At 31.3% G+C, this 16071-nt stretch overlaps 1 protein-coding gene across 1 annotated transcript; it reads right to left on the bottom strand.

Annotated features, from left to right (window-relative positions):
• Window positions 1-9751: 9751 nt before the first annotated feature.
• Window positions 9752-15716, bottom strand: LOC116120091 (protein argonaute MEL1-like). Its single transcript, XM_031406028.1, has 22 exons — window positions 15339-15716; window positions 14254-14459; window positions 13879-14031; window positions 13661-13794; window positions 13396-13517; window positions 13192-13292; window positions 12948-13083; window positions 12744-12860; window positions 12506-12637; window positions 12343-12414; window positions 12117-12236; window positions 11887-12037; window positions 11669-11790; window positions 11440-11577; window positions 11203-11345; window positions 11065-11127; window positions 10904-10967; window positions 10509-10635; window positions 10350-10423; window positions 10155-10249; window positions 10034-10065; window positions 9752-9933 (listed from the first exon to the last, which is right to left on the bottom strand). The coding sequence occupies exons 1-22, from the start codon at window positions 15714-15716 to the stop codon at window positions 9752-9754; spliced, it is 2862 nt and encodes a 953-aa protein (XP_031261888.1).
• Between the last annotated feature and the right edge of the window lie 355 nt (window positions 15717-16071).

Raw genomic sequence — 16071 nt, 5'->3', positions numbered from 1 at the left:
TCTTCATCATACAAGTAATGATATTATGATTACCAACTATTTGGAACTATTATTTACACCTTTTTTGTTGTTGTTGTTGTTGTTGTGGATCTTGTGTTTGGAAAACACTTTTTTTTTTTTTTTTTAATTGTGGATCTTGTGTTTGAAAACCATTATTTAACTTACAATTTACATGTGCAAATCTCTAAACCAACAGTCAAACGTAAAGCAAGTCTTACATAGAAGAAACATCTTCAAACAATGACACAAACTACCAACAATAACAACTGCAGGGCTTTCAATTCTAAAGATCCTTGCAGAAGCAGAAAATAACCATGCTTCACTCTTGCTTGGAACGCGTTTGTTCTTCATTGAACATGATAGAAACAGAGGATTACAACTACTTATTGCATCTTGCAAACAAAATAACCAGCAAGCAATATATCAGACTGCTGTTGCTCTAATCACCATGTACAACAGTAGAGGTGTAAAAATTCTAATGAAATTAGTGAAAGTAACCAATCAATTCCACAAACTGAAAAATTGCAGGGAAGTGCTCAAGTCCATGACCCCAATTGTGACAATTCTCATTAAAAGGAGAATATTTCGGATTTGCGACAAAGAGCATCAAAATTGTATACATTAGACCAAATCAACATCACCAGAAAATATCACATGTCCAAGATGTAACGTAGATTACCAAATAGTATGTATGAAATATGATTTTTTAGTGAGCTCTTTATATTATTTATTACACATGTAAAAATATCTCAATAAAAGTGTTATTCTTTATATTCAATTTTATCATTGGATTGTCTACACATGCTTGACAAACATCAATCTAAATATATTATAATGTAAATTAACAAAATCTATAAATAAACATTCCTATCACACATCGAAAAAAACTTCAATTCTATTACGAACCAATTTAAATCCCACGCCGAATGATAACATCCATTTGAAGCACAACTACCGAACCATTATTGACTATACAAACGATATATTATAATATTATCATCACATTTCTGACTTGAATACTTAATAAAATAATTATTACGTTTGTTACCGTTTCGTATCCTCTTATAAAAGAACTTATTAATGCTTCTTCGATCAACGTGTTTATTTATTCCTAGACATTTATTTGTTTTTCCAAAGAACCTTTGGTATTCTCAAAACTAGATTCAGATAACAATATTGACCCCTATTAATAGTAAACATCAATCTAAATATATTATAATCTTAATTAAAAAAAAAAAACTAGAAATAACCATTTCTATTACACATTTAAAAAAACTTTTGTACCATTATTGATCAAACAAGATCAAAGCCAACTATATGCATGTTTCATAACCATATTACTGAACCGCAATTAAAAAATTAATATATATATTGTGACATCGTCATATCATCTCTAACTTTGATCACATTGTTTGTTTATCATAATAACTCAACATCTTGCCAACCATTATTAACTACCTAACAAATATGTTGCACACTTAACAAAATATTTATTACGGCTTTCTTTAATATTGTACAGATAGTCTACTAACGTTTCGTATTACCTTATCCAAATAATTATTAACACTTTTTCGATCAACACGTTTATTTATTACCAGTTGTCTGCTCATATTCCACCTTTTCGTATCATATTCTCCTATAAATATTACTCTGACATCAATCACCCATTTAACTTTCTTCAGATACTATACACTTTAACTGTTCATTTCTTCTCCAAAACTTAATTAAAAAATGGCTGACAAAACATCACAACCAAAAGAATCTACAACGAATTCTAGCAACGACCTCAACAACAATAATTCTCCATCGAAGCAACCAGAGGGTATAAATATTGCACATTTTTTGTATGCTAAATTACCAAAACGCAAACAAAATGATGATACATATTTGCCGCAATATAAAAACCATTAGAAAAAAAATTTTGATATGTCGAGAATTCATCTCATAATTATATTTACACATTCATGTTATCGTTTCCATATATTTATAAAATGTGATTCTATATTGTTTCTGCAATTGCTTTAGACATTTTTCAAGGAATGTCGGAATCGAGGGAGATTTTCAAAAAAGTTGAGAACAATCTGGATGATCTACATACTGCACAAGACAAATTCAAAGACGTCATTGACCAGATGTTACAAATCATGAAATCTACCATGGATATTATTTATAACCTAAACAAAAGAGAGTATACATATGCACTAGAGGAACTGAACAACTATAAGAAAAATAGAAAATAAAGACTATATTGTCCAAACCCACTTCACAATATGAAAAAGCGATGTACTTATTTCTTTTATAATAAAAGTGTTATTCTCTATATTCAATTTTATCTTGATTTTAGTGTTAATCATTAATTGATTGAAAATTGTGCTCCATGATAACACCTTAGTTTTGATTTAACTCTTACATCTTCACACATTGGATGAGTACTAATAATAATTATATAAGTACATTACAAAGATATCTTGATTAGAAAGAATCCTATATTGTGAGAAAAAAATTTACCAGTCAGTGTCAAACGTGAAAATGAACTCAATATAAATTTTAAGTTCAAATAATTGATCTTCATAATATTAATTGATGTTAATAATTATAAAAGTACAATTATTAATTTTATGTTAACACAACTCTATACATATATAGAAGTTATATTTACTCTAAAACTTGTATAATCTAACAATTATCATCTTTTAATCTAATTACTTTATTCTGTTAAAATAAATTTGTTCACAACCTCAAGTAACACATTAAGATAAATCATTTTTTTTTATCAACCAAATTAAATTTAATTCTATTATGTGATAACATCAATACACTAAACCCTAAACCATTATTCACGATCCAGGCAATATATTATAATATCATCATGATGTTTTTTACTTGAATAATTAACAAAATATTTATTACATTTACTACCGCTTCATATCCTCTTATCCAAAAAGTTATTAATGTTTTTTCAATCAATATGTTTACTTATTACTAGACATTTATTGGTTTTCCCAAAGCACCTTTTGTATTCTCAAAAGACAAATAAATACTTTTAAATTTTAAATAAATAATTTACATAACATTAAAGTGATACGAACTTAAATCACTCATAAAAGTTCATAAGACTATCTGAATATTATGTGGTCTAATCGTACAATTAATGTTATTTTTCCAATTTATTCTTCTCATCCTTTCTATTAAACTCATGCAAGTTAGATTTTATTCTTCTTAAACAACCCTGTTTATTTATTATAATATCTTCATTCATGTTCCATCTGTTTCTTTTGTATTCCTAATTAAACAGAACACCCTTCTCATTATACTTTTTGATTGATGTGATTGATATTTTGATAATATCTCATGTTGTACTGTGTGCGTACTAATCAAATATCTAAAATATTTAATATACTTATATAGAAATTAACATGAATGCAAACTGTTTACATTTAAATATAAGTAAGACTTGACATTAAATGATTAATACAACTATCATTAATTTACAAAACTATTAAAAACCAAATTCAGATAAGAACGCTGGCTCCTATTAATAATAGATAGAACATTATCTAAGCAGTTGAAATACCAAAGAAATAAAAAAAAAATTTGTTCGCTACCCACACGCAAACTATATAAACCACATATACCATATCAACAACATAATTTCCATATACTTGCACCTAAAAACAGCATCAAGACATCATGATTCTTTTCAAATTAACAAAAAAACAACCCACATACCTGTTACAATTACCATAAGAAATTCTACAACGAATCATTGTAAAAGTAACCGACAAAGATCACAGCGCTTTACAAGCAATACAGTTAACGTAAGTTTTACTAAAACCATTGTATTTCATTAATCTATTGATTTCATTATTTTCTTACTTACACAGAAAATGATATTATACAAAATGGTTAAATAAACAACTAATAACAATACGATAGTAGTTTGTTCCACAACAGTCTTATAACAATAACGGTTAACCATAGAAATGACTCTGCCGAACCATGTGCATCTTTAGTTGTTAATAGTTTTCTAATAAATGAAAAACAAAATGCATTTTGGGATCCTTATTTAAGTGAGTCATATTTGGTACACTTATTTATTCTTAATTGCTTAATCATAAGATAATGGTATTATCATTCCCAACTGTGGATTTTTTTTTAACTATTATGAATCTTGTGCTTCAAAGCCATTACTTACCGTACAATTTACAAGTGCAAATCTCTGAACAAACAAGCAAACATCAGACAAATAATACAAAGAATGGACATTTCAAAACAACGACCCAAACTACCAACAATAATAACAGCGGGACTTTCAATTCTAAAGACACTTGCAGAAGCAGAAAATAAACAAGCTTTGCTACTGTTGGGAACACATTTGTTCTTCATCGAAAATGATACATATATGAGATTAAAACTACTAATTGCAGTTTGCCAAAAATATAACTTGCAAGCAATATATCGCACTGCCGTTTGCTTACTGTACATGACAACAGAGGTATACAAATTCTAATGAAATTAGTAAAACTACCTAATCATTTCTACAAATTGGAATATTGCAAGAAAGAATTCAAGTCCCTGACTCCGACTGCAACAATGCTCATTAAAAGACGAATATTTGGGATTGGCAACAAGAATAATCAAAATCGTATGCACTGGGACAGATCAACATCACCAGAAAATATCACATGTCATAGATGTAACGTGGATTACCAAATAGTCTATATGAAATTTAATTTTTAGTAACTTTTGTATGTAATTTCCTACACATGTACAAATTTAAATGCTTTTTAGTTTAATCTGAAAATAAAAGTTAAAACTCACTCAATTATCAATGATTGATCCAAATATTTAATAACTTATAAAGAGAAATTCATCACAAGATTACAATGATCAGTAAAACGTAAACAATATTTAATAAAAATATTAAACACCAATGATTATGACAATTTCAAATAATTAAAAATGTTCGACAAACAGCAATCTAAATACTATTAACTATTTATTACGCTCTTCTTTAATGCACCACAAACAGTTTTGCTACAAGTTGTCAAGACTTTTTCANACAACCTCAAGTAACACGTTAAGATAAATAATTTTTTTTATCAACCAAATTAAATTTAATTCTGTTATGTGATAACATCAATACACTAAACCCTAAACCATTATTCACGATCCAGGCAATATATTATAATATCATCATAACGTTTTTTACTTGAATAATTAACAAAATATTTATTACGTTTACTACCGCTTCATATCCTCTTATCCAAAAAGTTATTAATGTTTTTTCAATCAATATGTTTACTTATTACTAGACATTTATTGGTTTTCCCAAAGCACCTTTTGTATTCTCAAAAGACAAATAAATACTTCTAAATTTTAAATAAATAATTTACATAACATTAAAGTGATACGAACTTAAATCACTCATGCAAGTTGAGAAGACTATCTGAATATTATGTGGTCTAATCGTACAATTGATGTTATTTTTCCAATTTATTCTTCTCATCCTTTCTATTAAACTCATGCAAGTTAGATTTTATTCTTCTTAAACAACCCTATTTATTTATTGTAATATCTTCATTCTTGTTCCATCTGTTTCTTTTGTATTCCTAATTAAATAGAACACCTTCTCATTATACTTTTTGATTGATGTGATTGATATTTTGATGATATCTCATGTTGTACTGTGTGCGTACTAATCAAATATCTAAAATATTTAATATACCTATATAGAAATTAACATGAATGCGAACTGTTTACATTTAAATATAAGTAAGACTTGACATTAAATGATTAATACAACTATCATTAATTTACAAAACTATTAAAAACCAAATTCAGATAAGAACGCTGACTCCTATTAATAATAAACAGAACATTATCTAAGCAGTTGAAATACCAAAGAAAGAAAAAAAAAAAAACTGTTCGCTACCCACACGCGAACTATATAAACCACATATACCATATCAACAACATAATTTCCATATACTTGCACCCAAAAAACAGCATCAAGACATCATGATTCTTTTCAAATTAACAAAAAAACAACCCACAGGCCTGTTACAATTACCATAAGAAATTCTACAACGAATCATTGTAAAAGCAACCGACAAAGATCACACCGCTTTACAAGCAATACGATTAACGTAAGTTTTACTAAAACCATTGTATTTCATTAATCTATTGATTTCATTATTTTCTTACTCACACAGAAAATGATATTATACAAAATGGTTAAATAAACAACTAATAACAATACGATAGTAGTTTGTTCCACAACAGTCTTATAACAATAACGGTTAACCATAGAAACGACTCTGCCGAACCATGTGCATCTTTAGTTGTTAATAGTTTTCTAATAAATGAAAAACAAAATGCATTTTGGGATCCTTATTTAAGTGAGTCATATTTGGTACACTTATTTATTTTTAATTGCTTAATCATAAAATAATGGTATTATTATTCCCAATTGTGGATTTTTTTTTTTAACTATTATGAATCTTGTGCTTCAAAACCATTACTTACCGTACAATTTACAGGTGCAAATCTCTGAACAAACAAGCAAACATCAAACAAATAATACAAAGAATGGACATTTCGAAACAACGACACAAACTACCAATAATAACAACAGGGGACTTTCAATTCTAAAGACACTTGCAGAAGCAGAAAATAAACAAGCTTTGCTACTGTCGGGAACACATTTGTTCTTTAGCGAAAATGATACATATATGAGATTAAAACTACTGATTGCAGTTTGCCAAAAATATAACTTGCAAGCAATATATCACACTGCTGTTGCTCTGCTTACTGTACATGACAATAGAGTTATACAAATTCTAATGAGATTAGTAAAACTACCTAATCATTTCTACAAACTGGAATATTGCAGGAAAGAATTCAAGTCCCTGACTCCAACTACAACAATGCTCATTAAAAGACGAATATTTGGGATTGGCAACAAGAAGAATCAAAATCGTATGCATTGGGACAGATCAACGTCACCAGAAAATATCACATGTCATAGATGTAACGTGGATTACCAAATAATCTATATGAAATTTAATTTTTAGTAACTTTTGTATGTAATTTCTTGCACATGTACAAATTTAAATGCTTTTTAGTTTAATCTGAAAATAAAAGTTAAAACTCACTAAATTATCAATGATTGATCCAAATATTTAATAACTTATAAAGAGAAATTCATCACAAGATTACAATGATCAGTAAACGTAAACAATATTTAATAAAAATACTAAACACCAATGATTATGACAATTTCAAATAATTAAAAATGTTCGACAAACAGCAATCTAAATACTATTAACTATTTATTACGCTCTTCTTTAATGCACCACAAATAGTTTTGCTACAAGTTGTCAAGACTTTTTCAATCAACGTGTCTATCTGTTGTTAGATGTCTGTTAATTTTCCTAAAGCAACTTTCATACTGAGTGATACAGTACCCCAAAAATTGTTCAAACATTATGTTAAAAAATTGAACATATACAACAAACATCAATCTAAATATATTATAATCCTAATTTAAAAAAAAAAAAAAAAAAAAAAAACTAGAAATAACCATTTCTATTACACATTTAAAAAAACTTTGTACCATATTGATCAAACAAGATCAAAGTCGAATATATGCATGTTTCATAACCATATTATTGAACCACAATTAAAAATTAATAAATATATGTCACACATCATATCATCTTGACTTTGATACTTGACGGAATATTTATTGTCCATTATTTGAAAATGTATCAATAAAATTTTATATTAGTAAATTACATTGTTTCTTTATCATAATAACTCAACATCTGCCGAACATTATTAACTAATAACTAATATGTTGCATATTAACAAAAAATTATTGCAATTTTTTTAACATTACAGATAGTCTACTAACGTTTGTTACCTATCCAAATTATTTAAAACCTTTTGACCGACATGTTATTTATTACCAAATGTTTGTTCATATTCCATATTTCGTACTGTTTTCCTATAATATTATTGAACTTGACAAATATTTATTGTCCATCCTTTGAAAATTATCAATAAGATTTTATTATTAGTAAATCACATTGTTTCTTATCATAATAACTCAACATCTTGTTGAACCATTGTTAACTACTAACTAATATGCTGCAACTTACAAAAATATTTATTATGATTTTCTTTAATATGTACATAGTCTACTAACGTTTCGTATTACCTTTTCCAAACATTATTAACCCTTTTTTATCGACACGTTTATTTATACAGATGTTATTCATATTCCACTTTGTATCTATTCTCCTATAAATATTGCTCTGACATCAATCACCATTTAACTTTCTTCAGATACTATACATATAATTGTTCATTTCTTCTCAAAACTTAATTCGAAAATGGTGACAAAAATCACAACCAAAGAATCTACAACGAATACCAACAACGACCTCAACAACAATAATTCTCCACTGAGGCAACCAGAAGGTATAAACGTCCCACATCTTTTGTATCCTAAATTACAAATCCAAACAAAACCATGATACATATTTGCGGGAATATAAAAACCACTAAATTTTTTTTTTTTTTTTTTTTTGATTTAGGTCAAGAGTTCATCTAATATTTATATTTACACATTCATGTTACCGTTTCCATATATTTATAAAAATTGATTCTATATTGTTTCTGCAATTGGTTTAGACATTTTTCAGGGAATGCCGGAATTGAGGGAGATTTTCAAATAAGTTGAGAGCAATTTGGGTGATCTACATACTGCAAGAGACAAATTCGCAGAAGTCATTGACCAGCTATTACAAATCATGGAATCTGCCATGGATATTATTTATAACCTAAACAAAAGAGAATATGCATATGCACTAGAGGAACTGAACAACTGTAAGAAAAATAGAAAATAAAGTATATATCGACCAAGCCCACTTCACAGTATAAAAAAGCGATATACTTATTTCTTTTATAGTAAAAGTATTATTCTCTATATTCAATTTTATCTTGATTTTGGTGCTGCTTATTAATTGATTGAAAATTGTTCTCCATCATAACACCTTACTTTTGATTTAATTCTTCCATTTTCACACATTGGATGAGTACTAACAATAATTATATAAGTACATTACATAGACATTCCAAAAATCTAATCATTTTCAAGAAAAACATATAAAGATGGAAATTAGTTTGTTTTCAAACCTTAGCTTGGAAAGAATCCTATACTGTGAGAAAAACTGTCAATATCAAACCTGAAAATGAACTAAATATAAATTTTAAGTTCAAATAATTGATCTTCATAATATTAATTGATATTAATAATTATAAAGGTACAATTATTAATTTTATGTTAACACAACTCTGTATATATATAAAAGTTATATTTACTCTAAAACTTGTATAATCTAACAATTATCATTTCTTAATCTAATTACTTTATTCAATTAGAATTACCTATTTTAAAAATATTAAATAAACATACCCGCGCAGTGCACAGACACATAACTAGTTATATATATAAAATAGAAACCTAGAGATGTAAAAGATGATGTAGAAATAACTTTGAAATACGCATAAATTCATCAAAGGGCTTAAAGAACATGTAGCCACTAGCCCCATGAAACATTCAATTGAGATTAAACAAGTTGACCTCTGAAAATTTAAAAGTAGTTTGCAAAGAAGGTTTTGAATAATAGAAAGCGGAACAAACTAAAGATGCTTTAAATAGTCTTCTTCGACGTGCGTACATTCAACAATAGAACATAACATTCTTGACGTTGGGGCAGATAGGAGGAAGAGGCCGAACAGGAGCAGCTTCCTTCCGGACACCAGATCCTTTGCCGGATCCATTGTCAGATCCCCCACCGCCTTCTCCCTCAATGTAGTATCTTGCTCTGAATGCAGCCAAGTGCGCATAGTACGCGGGAGGAGCTGCACATATGAAGCAGAATTTAATAATGACGAAAAGCAACAAAAAATTTAAAAGGGAGATCAAATTCAGGAAAGTTTGGAAGATAATTAAGGAACTTACCAACTGAGACAGACCTTGTGCACCTTGCATAGCTGTATACAATAAATAAACAACAAACGTAATTTACTAAAATTGCACTTATATAATGGACAAAACTGTAGATTCCGGAGATAGAAGTTACGTATAACAAAGGCTGTTGGTGAGCATCTGCAAGGTGTCAGCATTAAATCTGTTTTCATCATAGAGAACGTGGTAATGGACAGGCCGACTTGTTCCCTGCACGAAAGTAAATCATAAGTGCACCCTTTTCCAGTAATTAAAGATGGATTAGGATAAAGATTATAAAGTAAATATTTATATATATCTATGTAACTACCTGAATTCCAGCATGGCTGCAGAGGTAGAAATCATGCTCGGATGGGTGACATATCATCCTATCGACCACAGTTCCTGATCATGGCAAGAGGCCATCAAGCAAGCTATAGAAATAGAACTAGAAAGTACATTTGCAGTGAGAAAAGGCGATAATAAAAACCAGGTAGGACGTTGCCACTCTTGTCTGTTTGGGCAGAATTTGTTGGGAAGAAGCGAGTATGATGTCTCTTCTGCACTATGATGAAGGTAATTGGCGGTAGGTACGATTCTTCTATAGATTGGCATGCCTGAAGAGAATGTAAACATTTCAGCATAAAAAAGCCAAAAGAAAATGTTAAAATACTGTAACCTTGTCCATACGTAGAATTGATGTAGCAGAAACTGTGATTACTTTTGAGATGTAACAAATTTGTGGAATTTTCGAGGAACAAGTCCAGTGACCTGCTGTTTCTATCCTCTACATTACTTGATTCAGCTTATTATTCAACAGATAAGAATGAAATAGAGGCAACATAGAAAGTTTCTTGCATATTTGATCAAACTACAACAGTTTACCTTTCGAATAGCATCAATCTCACAGAGCAGCACTTGACTGAATTGACCCTCACTGACACCATCTCTATTATGGTAGAAAAAGGGGCAAGTAATTAATCATTGCATAACAAATATCAGAACTTTGTATCTTGCAGTATATAAATCGATTATGATTAACAAACCTGTAGAAGATAATCCTTCCTGGCTTGTGATTTGTGGATCTCTTGAATGCAAACAGCAGTTCCCTAGAAGTAAAAGAGCAAATAATTAGGAAGAAGTTGTTGATAAAAAATTAATTGATAAAGCATATTAAATGTTACCTAATCATCCCAGAATGAACTGATCCTTTTTTAGGATCCTGTTCAATTTTATAGAGATCTTGAATGATTTCCTCTCTATGGTTCTGGGCAGAAACAAGGCCTCTATAGGTGGTGACTGCTGGCCAGTCCATTGATGCCACAACCTAAAATTGATGAAACTACTTAATTTAACATTCTTCATTGATTTGGTTAATTTACCTTGTACAAGAGATTGAAAAAGAAAGTAGTGCTGCATACCGCTGCTATTGAAGGGCTAGAATCCTCTCCTGGTTGTGGATGGGTTACATCAGCACCAAAGATTATCGTGGGAATGTCGGACAGAAGAGGAATTCGCCTTTGGATGGCATCCTCTAACACGGTATTTCGCCCCCCAGACTATTTACCCCATTGATCAATGATTATAAAGTTGAAATGTCCAAACTCCAAAGAGATTAAGAACTTAAACCTAGAGTGAAATATGACAAACCTTCACATTAATCTTCAAGGCCACATTTTCAAGGTACTGTGGGTTACACTTCCTAGCTTGCTTGGGTTGACAGCACTGAGAAACTATATCAAGCTCTGTTTCACAAACTCTTTTAATTCTACCTGTAAAGCACAGAAGTAAATGCATCCACTTAGTAGATAAAACAAGTAAACTTTATGTTTACAAAGTCATGAGTTTAGGTTGTTAGACATAATTACCATAAGTTCCAGTGAAATCAGGGAGGATGATAATCAACAGCTCAAGAGGTTTCTGTTCATCACAGCAAGCTCTGTGAACAGCAGATAGTGCATTCTCTATCTGATAGGGAGAACTGGACCAGATCGGAAGTATAGGACAAGGATTCACATCCTAGGAAAATATCCATTGATTAAATTGTGATAAGCATCCAGACCACCAAAATATAAAAATATGCAAAGCATAGCTTTACCATCCCCTTGCTGCGGCACATGCCAATTAAATCCCGACAGAAGCTTGAAGCTACTTGTGTATTCAAACTCGAGAAATTCAAACATGTCCAGAACTTCACTGCAGCACCGTTGTACATTTTCTACACAGAAATCACAAGCATATAAGAGGGGTGCACTCCTAAATTCAGTTATCAAAGTAGTTTGATAATGTCTTGAAATAAGCCAAAACAAAGAAGTAATGTTCACCGCATTGATCATGTTCCACCGCCCAATATGTGGCCTGATTGTCCTATCTTTTCCAGAATCATTGTACTTGAGCTGAAATGTAAAATCACCTTGTGGAAAGTTAAAAGCACTTGCACAGCAGAGAAAAAAATTAAATATTAAGCAGAGTAACAGAGGTAATTACCACAGGTGGTGGAAGCACTCGGGCATATATGGTTACCAATTCTTTTTTCACATCAACTCCAAATTCTTTCTTCAAATCAACTTCGAATTCTTTAGCTAACTTATCACTTTCAGCGTCATTAAAACTAGCAATCTGCATCAAAATATTGCAAAACAGTAATGAAAAAGCAGCAACTTTGAAACTGAAATTCAGAGCATTCGTAAGAAAAGTAGACTAAAACTGTTCTCAAAGTAACAACCTTCCGAATTCTCTCCTCCGTCTCTCTAGGGCGCTTACAGGCCTCTCTTAACAGGGCTGTGATCTGTCTCTCATTTAACTTTTTTGAGTATCTCTGCCCTTCAACAATCTTACACAGCTACATGTAAATGAAATGTTGACTAAGTTACAAAGAATATGAACAGAAATTTAAGTTAAAATGATTAAGAAATGTGTTATTATTAACCTCCATAGGCAGAAAAATCGGCTTTGAATCATTTCCAGACTGAAGTGATGGCCAGGAAGCATAGCGAAGTGAGATATTGTATTTCTCTTGGAAATAATGCACAACGAACTCCTGTTTCTTATCCCCAGAAGCAAATCTAGAAAGATAAGAGAGATACACCAAATGAGTTATAAGACATCACTTTAAACATAACAAAAAATAAGATGGGAACAATTTTGAAAGTCTCTTAAACAGTGAAGCTTACGTCAACTTGTTCGTTGGTACAGATGTGATGCCTGTAATTTTGTAACGCTTTGCTTCTCCATGAAGAACATCTACTTTAACTCCTCTCAAAACTTTTTTCAACTGAAAGGAGTCAAATTAGAGATTTTGCTAAAGAACATTACTCTCATGGCTGAGGAATAATACAAACTTTTAAAAAGGACAAAGGAAAAACTTGAAACAGTACCTTGATACGATCACTGTCCGAGAAAGTCCTTGAGGCTGCTCTAATTGGATCTCCAAGATTGAGATATTTAACCACAAAGTTGATGACAGGAATAGATTCATAAAAAGATGTGGCTGACACATCTACAGGAAGAAACTCAAAAGTTTTGAGAGATCCAATTTTAACAATAAACTTCAATAGAGGACAAGGAAATTCCCGATTATGTTCTAGTTAGAATAATTCAACTATAATCAAGCCCGTAATAAAGGATTTTTAAAAAAAGTACCCATGTTCAAGGACATTCCCATCTGGGTAGGGCGAAGGCTCTGATAAAATCCCTTCCAGCATTCAACACCAAAACCAATCTCACTTTTCTGGCCCAACTTAGAAGAGAAAAATGACCTCCCAACAACAGTACAACTGTTTCAGGAAAAAACATAAAAGAATTAGATTGAGACAGAAATTAGAATTTCATCAAGCAAACAACAGAACAGAGAAAATTACGTTTTGGAAGGAGTTTCCCTAAGAACCACATCAAGGACTTGTATAGTTTCATGCGGTGCCTCTTCCAGCTTACATTGTAGAAACTGCCGCAAGTGATTAATAACAGTTTTAGAAGCCAGCTTCACGCTGACTTTGAATTCCCTATCCTTCCTCCTGTGCAAAGGGGAAAAATATCAGTTCCAAGCCACAGGAAACAATAACAGTGTAGTAGCAGGACAACATAAAACAGAAAAAATAATCCAATTCTTAATAAGTTTAAATATATCAAATCAGATGGAAAGACACTTGATGACTTGAATATATGTTTTTACATTTTAGATCACAGTCTAACATAATCCTACGTAAAATGTATGCCACTTAAACAAGAAAAAGTACCTTGTAGCTCCTGTTCCATCTTTGTCAATCAATTTGACCACGAAATCTTTTGAGGTAAAAGGTAAAGCTCCAGCAGTGTAAAACCCCTTCCTGCCATCATATGCAGGCTTGCGATCATTAAAGTGTGTCTTCCCATTTACATTCAGCAGTTCTTTCATCACAGCCCTGTTAACTCCTCTTGACGTGACCTCAGGTGTTATTGAAACCTGCACGTTAAAAGTTCCAGAACTGATAATCATACACTTATATTGCTTTTGAACTAATAGATAAATAATATTTTAATCAGAACAAATGAAGAACTAACGAAAGGTAAGAATACAGCCATAACTACAAAAAATGGCAGCAAATGAAGCCGAGTAAAAAAAGGTAAATAGTCATCGTATCAATTGAAAGAATAAGGAAACAACTGAAGATCTACAGAACAGAACAGTAAATGACAGGTGCCAATATAACCTCATTCTAACCAAATAGAATCAAGTATGCGTGAAAATAAGGTAAATTAAAATCTTCAGTTACTGATAATGGTATAAAAATAATAAAATCAAATAGAAAAGCATAATATAATCTTGAAAGAAAGAAAAAAGAGATCTAACTAGTATTAACACCACACGAAAATAGGCCTATACCTAGGAAAAATTACCCGACGCCAAAAAAAAAATCGTCAGAATGTTCCACCTATTAAGTAAAAAAATGAAAGACATATTAATGTTTGAAGTTCAAAACAAATAATGATGAAAAGTTTTCCCTCGTTTTCCATGTTTTTTCTACCATTTTCTAGTAATTTTTGGAACTTAATGGAGCCATTACATCAAACCGAGAGAACAATAGGGAGCAAATTACTATTACGGAACACAAAGAGCCACTGAAATATACAATCGAAGTGTTATAAATATTAACGCATCCAAGATTATTTGGATCACAATGACAAGTGACATAATAAAAGATAGATAAACAGCAAAGAAATTAAATTAGAAAAGTATAACGCTACCTGGAACAAAAATATGACGGCGAATTTGTTAAATCAGCACTAAAAAGAAGAAAACCAACGCTAACTAAACACAAAAAAGCTACAGAAATATACTGACATCGTAGTGGTAGAGATCTCTGTCTTCGAGCTCAACCAGGAAATGGTTAGCTCTGATGACACAGCGAGCGCCAAATGTACCGTAACCGGGCCTCGGAGCAAATTTCACTTTCAACGCTTTCGAAGAGGCCGCTGTCTGTGGTTTAGGAGCGGGAGCGGGAGCTACTTGCGGCTCTTGAGCTTGGAGAGTGAGCCGTTGATCAAGCTCGGAGCCGAGTCGGCTCGTCCGAGAAAAGGAAGAGGAGCTAGGGCCGGCCACGTGCGTTGAAGGAGGCATCGCCGGAGGACGAGCTCCGTCGCTGCCTCGTCCTCGGCCGGCTCTTATTGGCTGAGCTGACGGCTGCGAGCCGCCGCGTGAACCACTAGCTTGACTTTTCATTCTAGCTAGAGAAGTGAGAGGACAAATTGAAGAGAAAGAGCAGAGAAATGGGAGTGAGCTCTCAGCTCTCTGTTTGGTCTTTTATATTAGTTGTTTATCCATCAAATTTTGACACGTTATTTTATATTAAAAAGATTTTATATAAAATCTTCGTAAATGGAATATTACTCTTCCCAGAAGGATTCGGTGAGAAAAATCTGACGATTTAGAATAAACGTACAATGCATGAGATTATGATTATGTTAAATTGCAAAGGTGGCTGGTGGCCAACACAACGTACGTGCCATCAGTGACAATTTTGATATTGAAAGAATGCATAGGGGTATATTTGGAAGATCAATCACCATATAGTCAT

The sequence above is a fragment of the Pistacia vera genome, unplaced genomic scaffold, assembly GCF_008641045.1.
Source record: "Pistacia vera cultivar Batoury unplaced genomic scaffold, PisVer_v2 Contig924, whole genome shotgun sequence".
Lineage (NCBI taxonomy): Eukaryota > Viridiplantae > Streptophyta > Magnoliopsida > Sapindales > Anacardiaceae > Pistacia > Pistacia vera.
The sequence above is the reverse complement of the archived record's forward strand: the minus strand, read 5'-3'. Positions and strand labels throughout refer to the sequence as shown.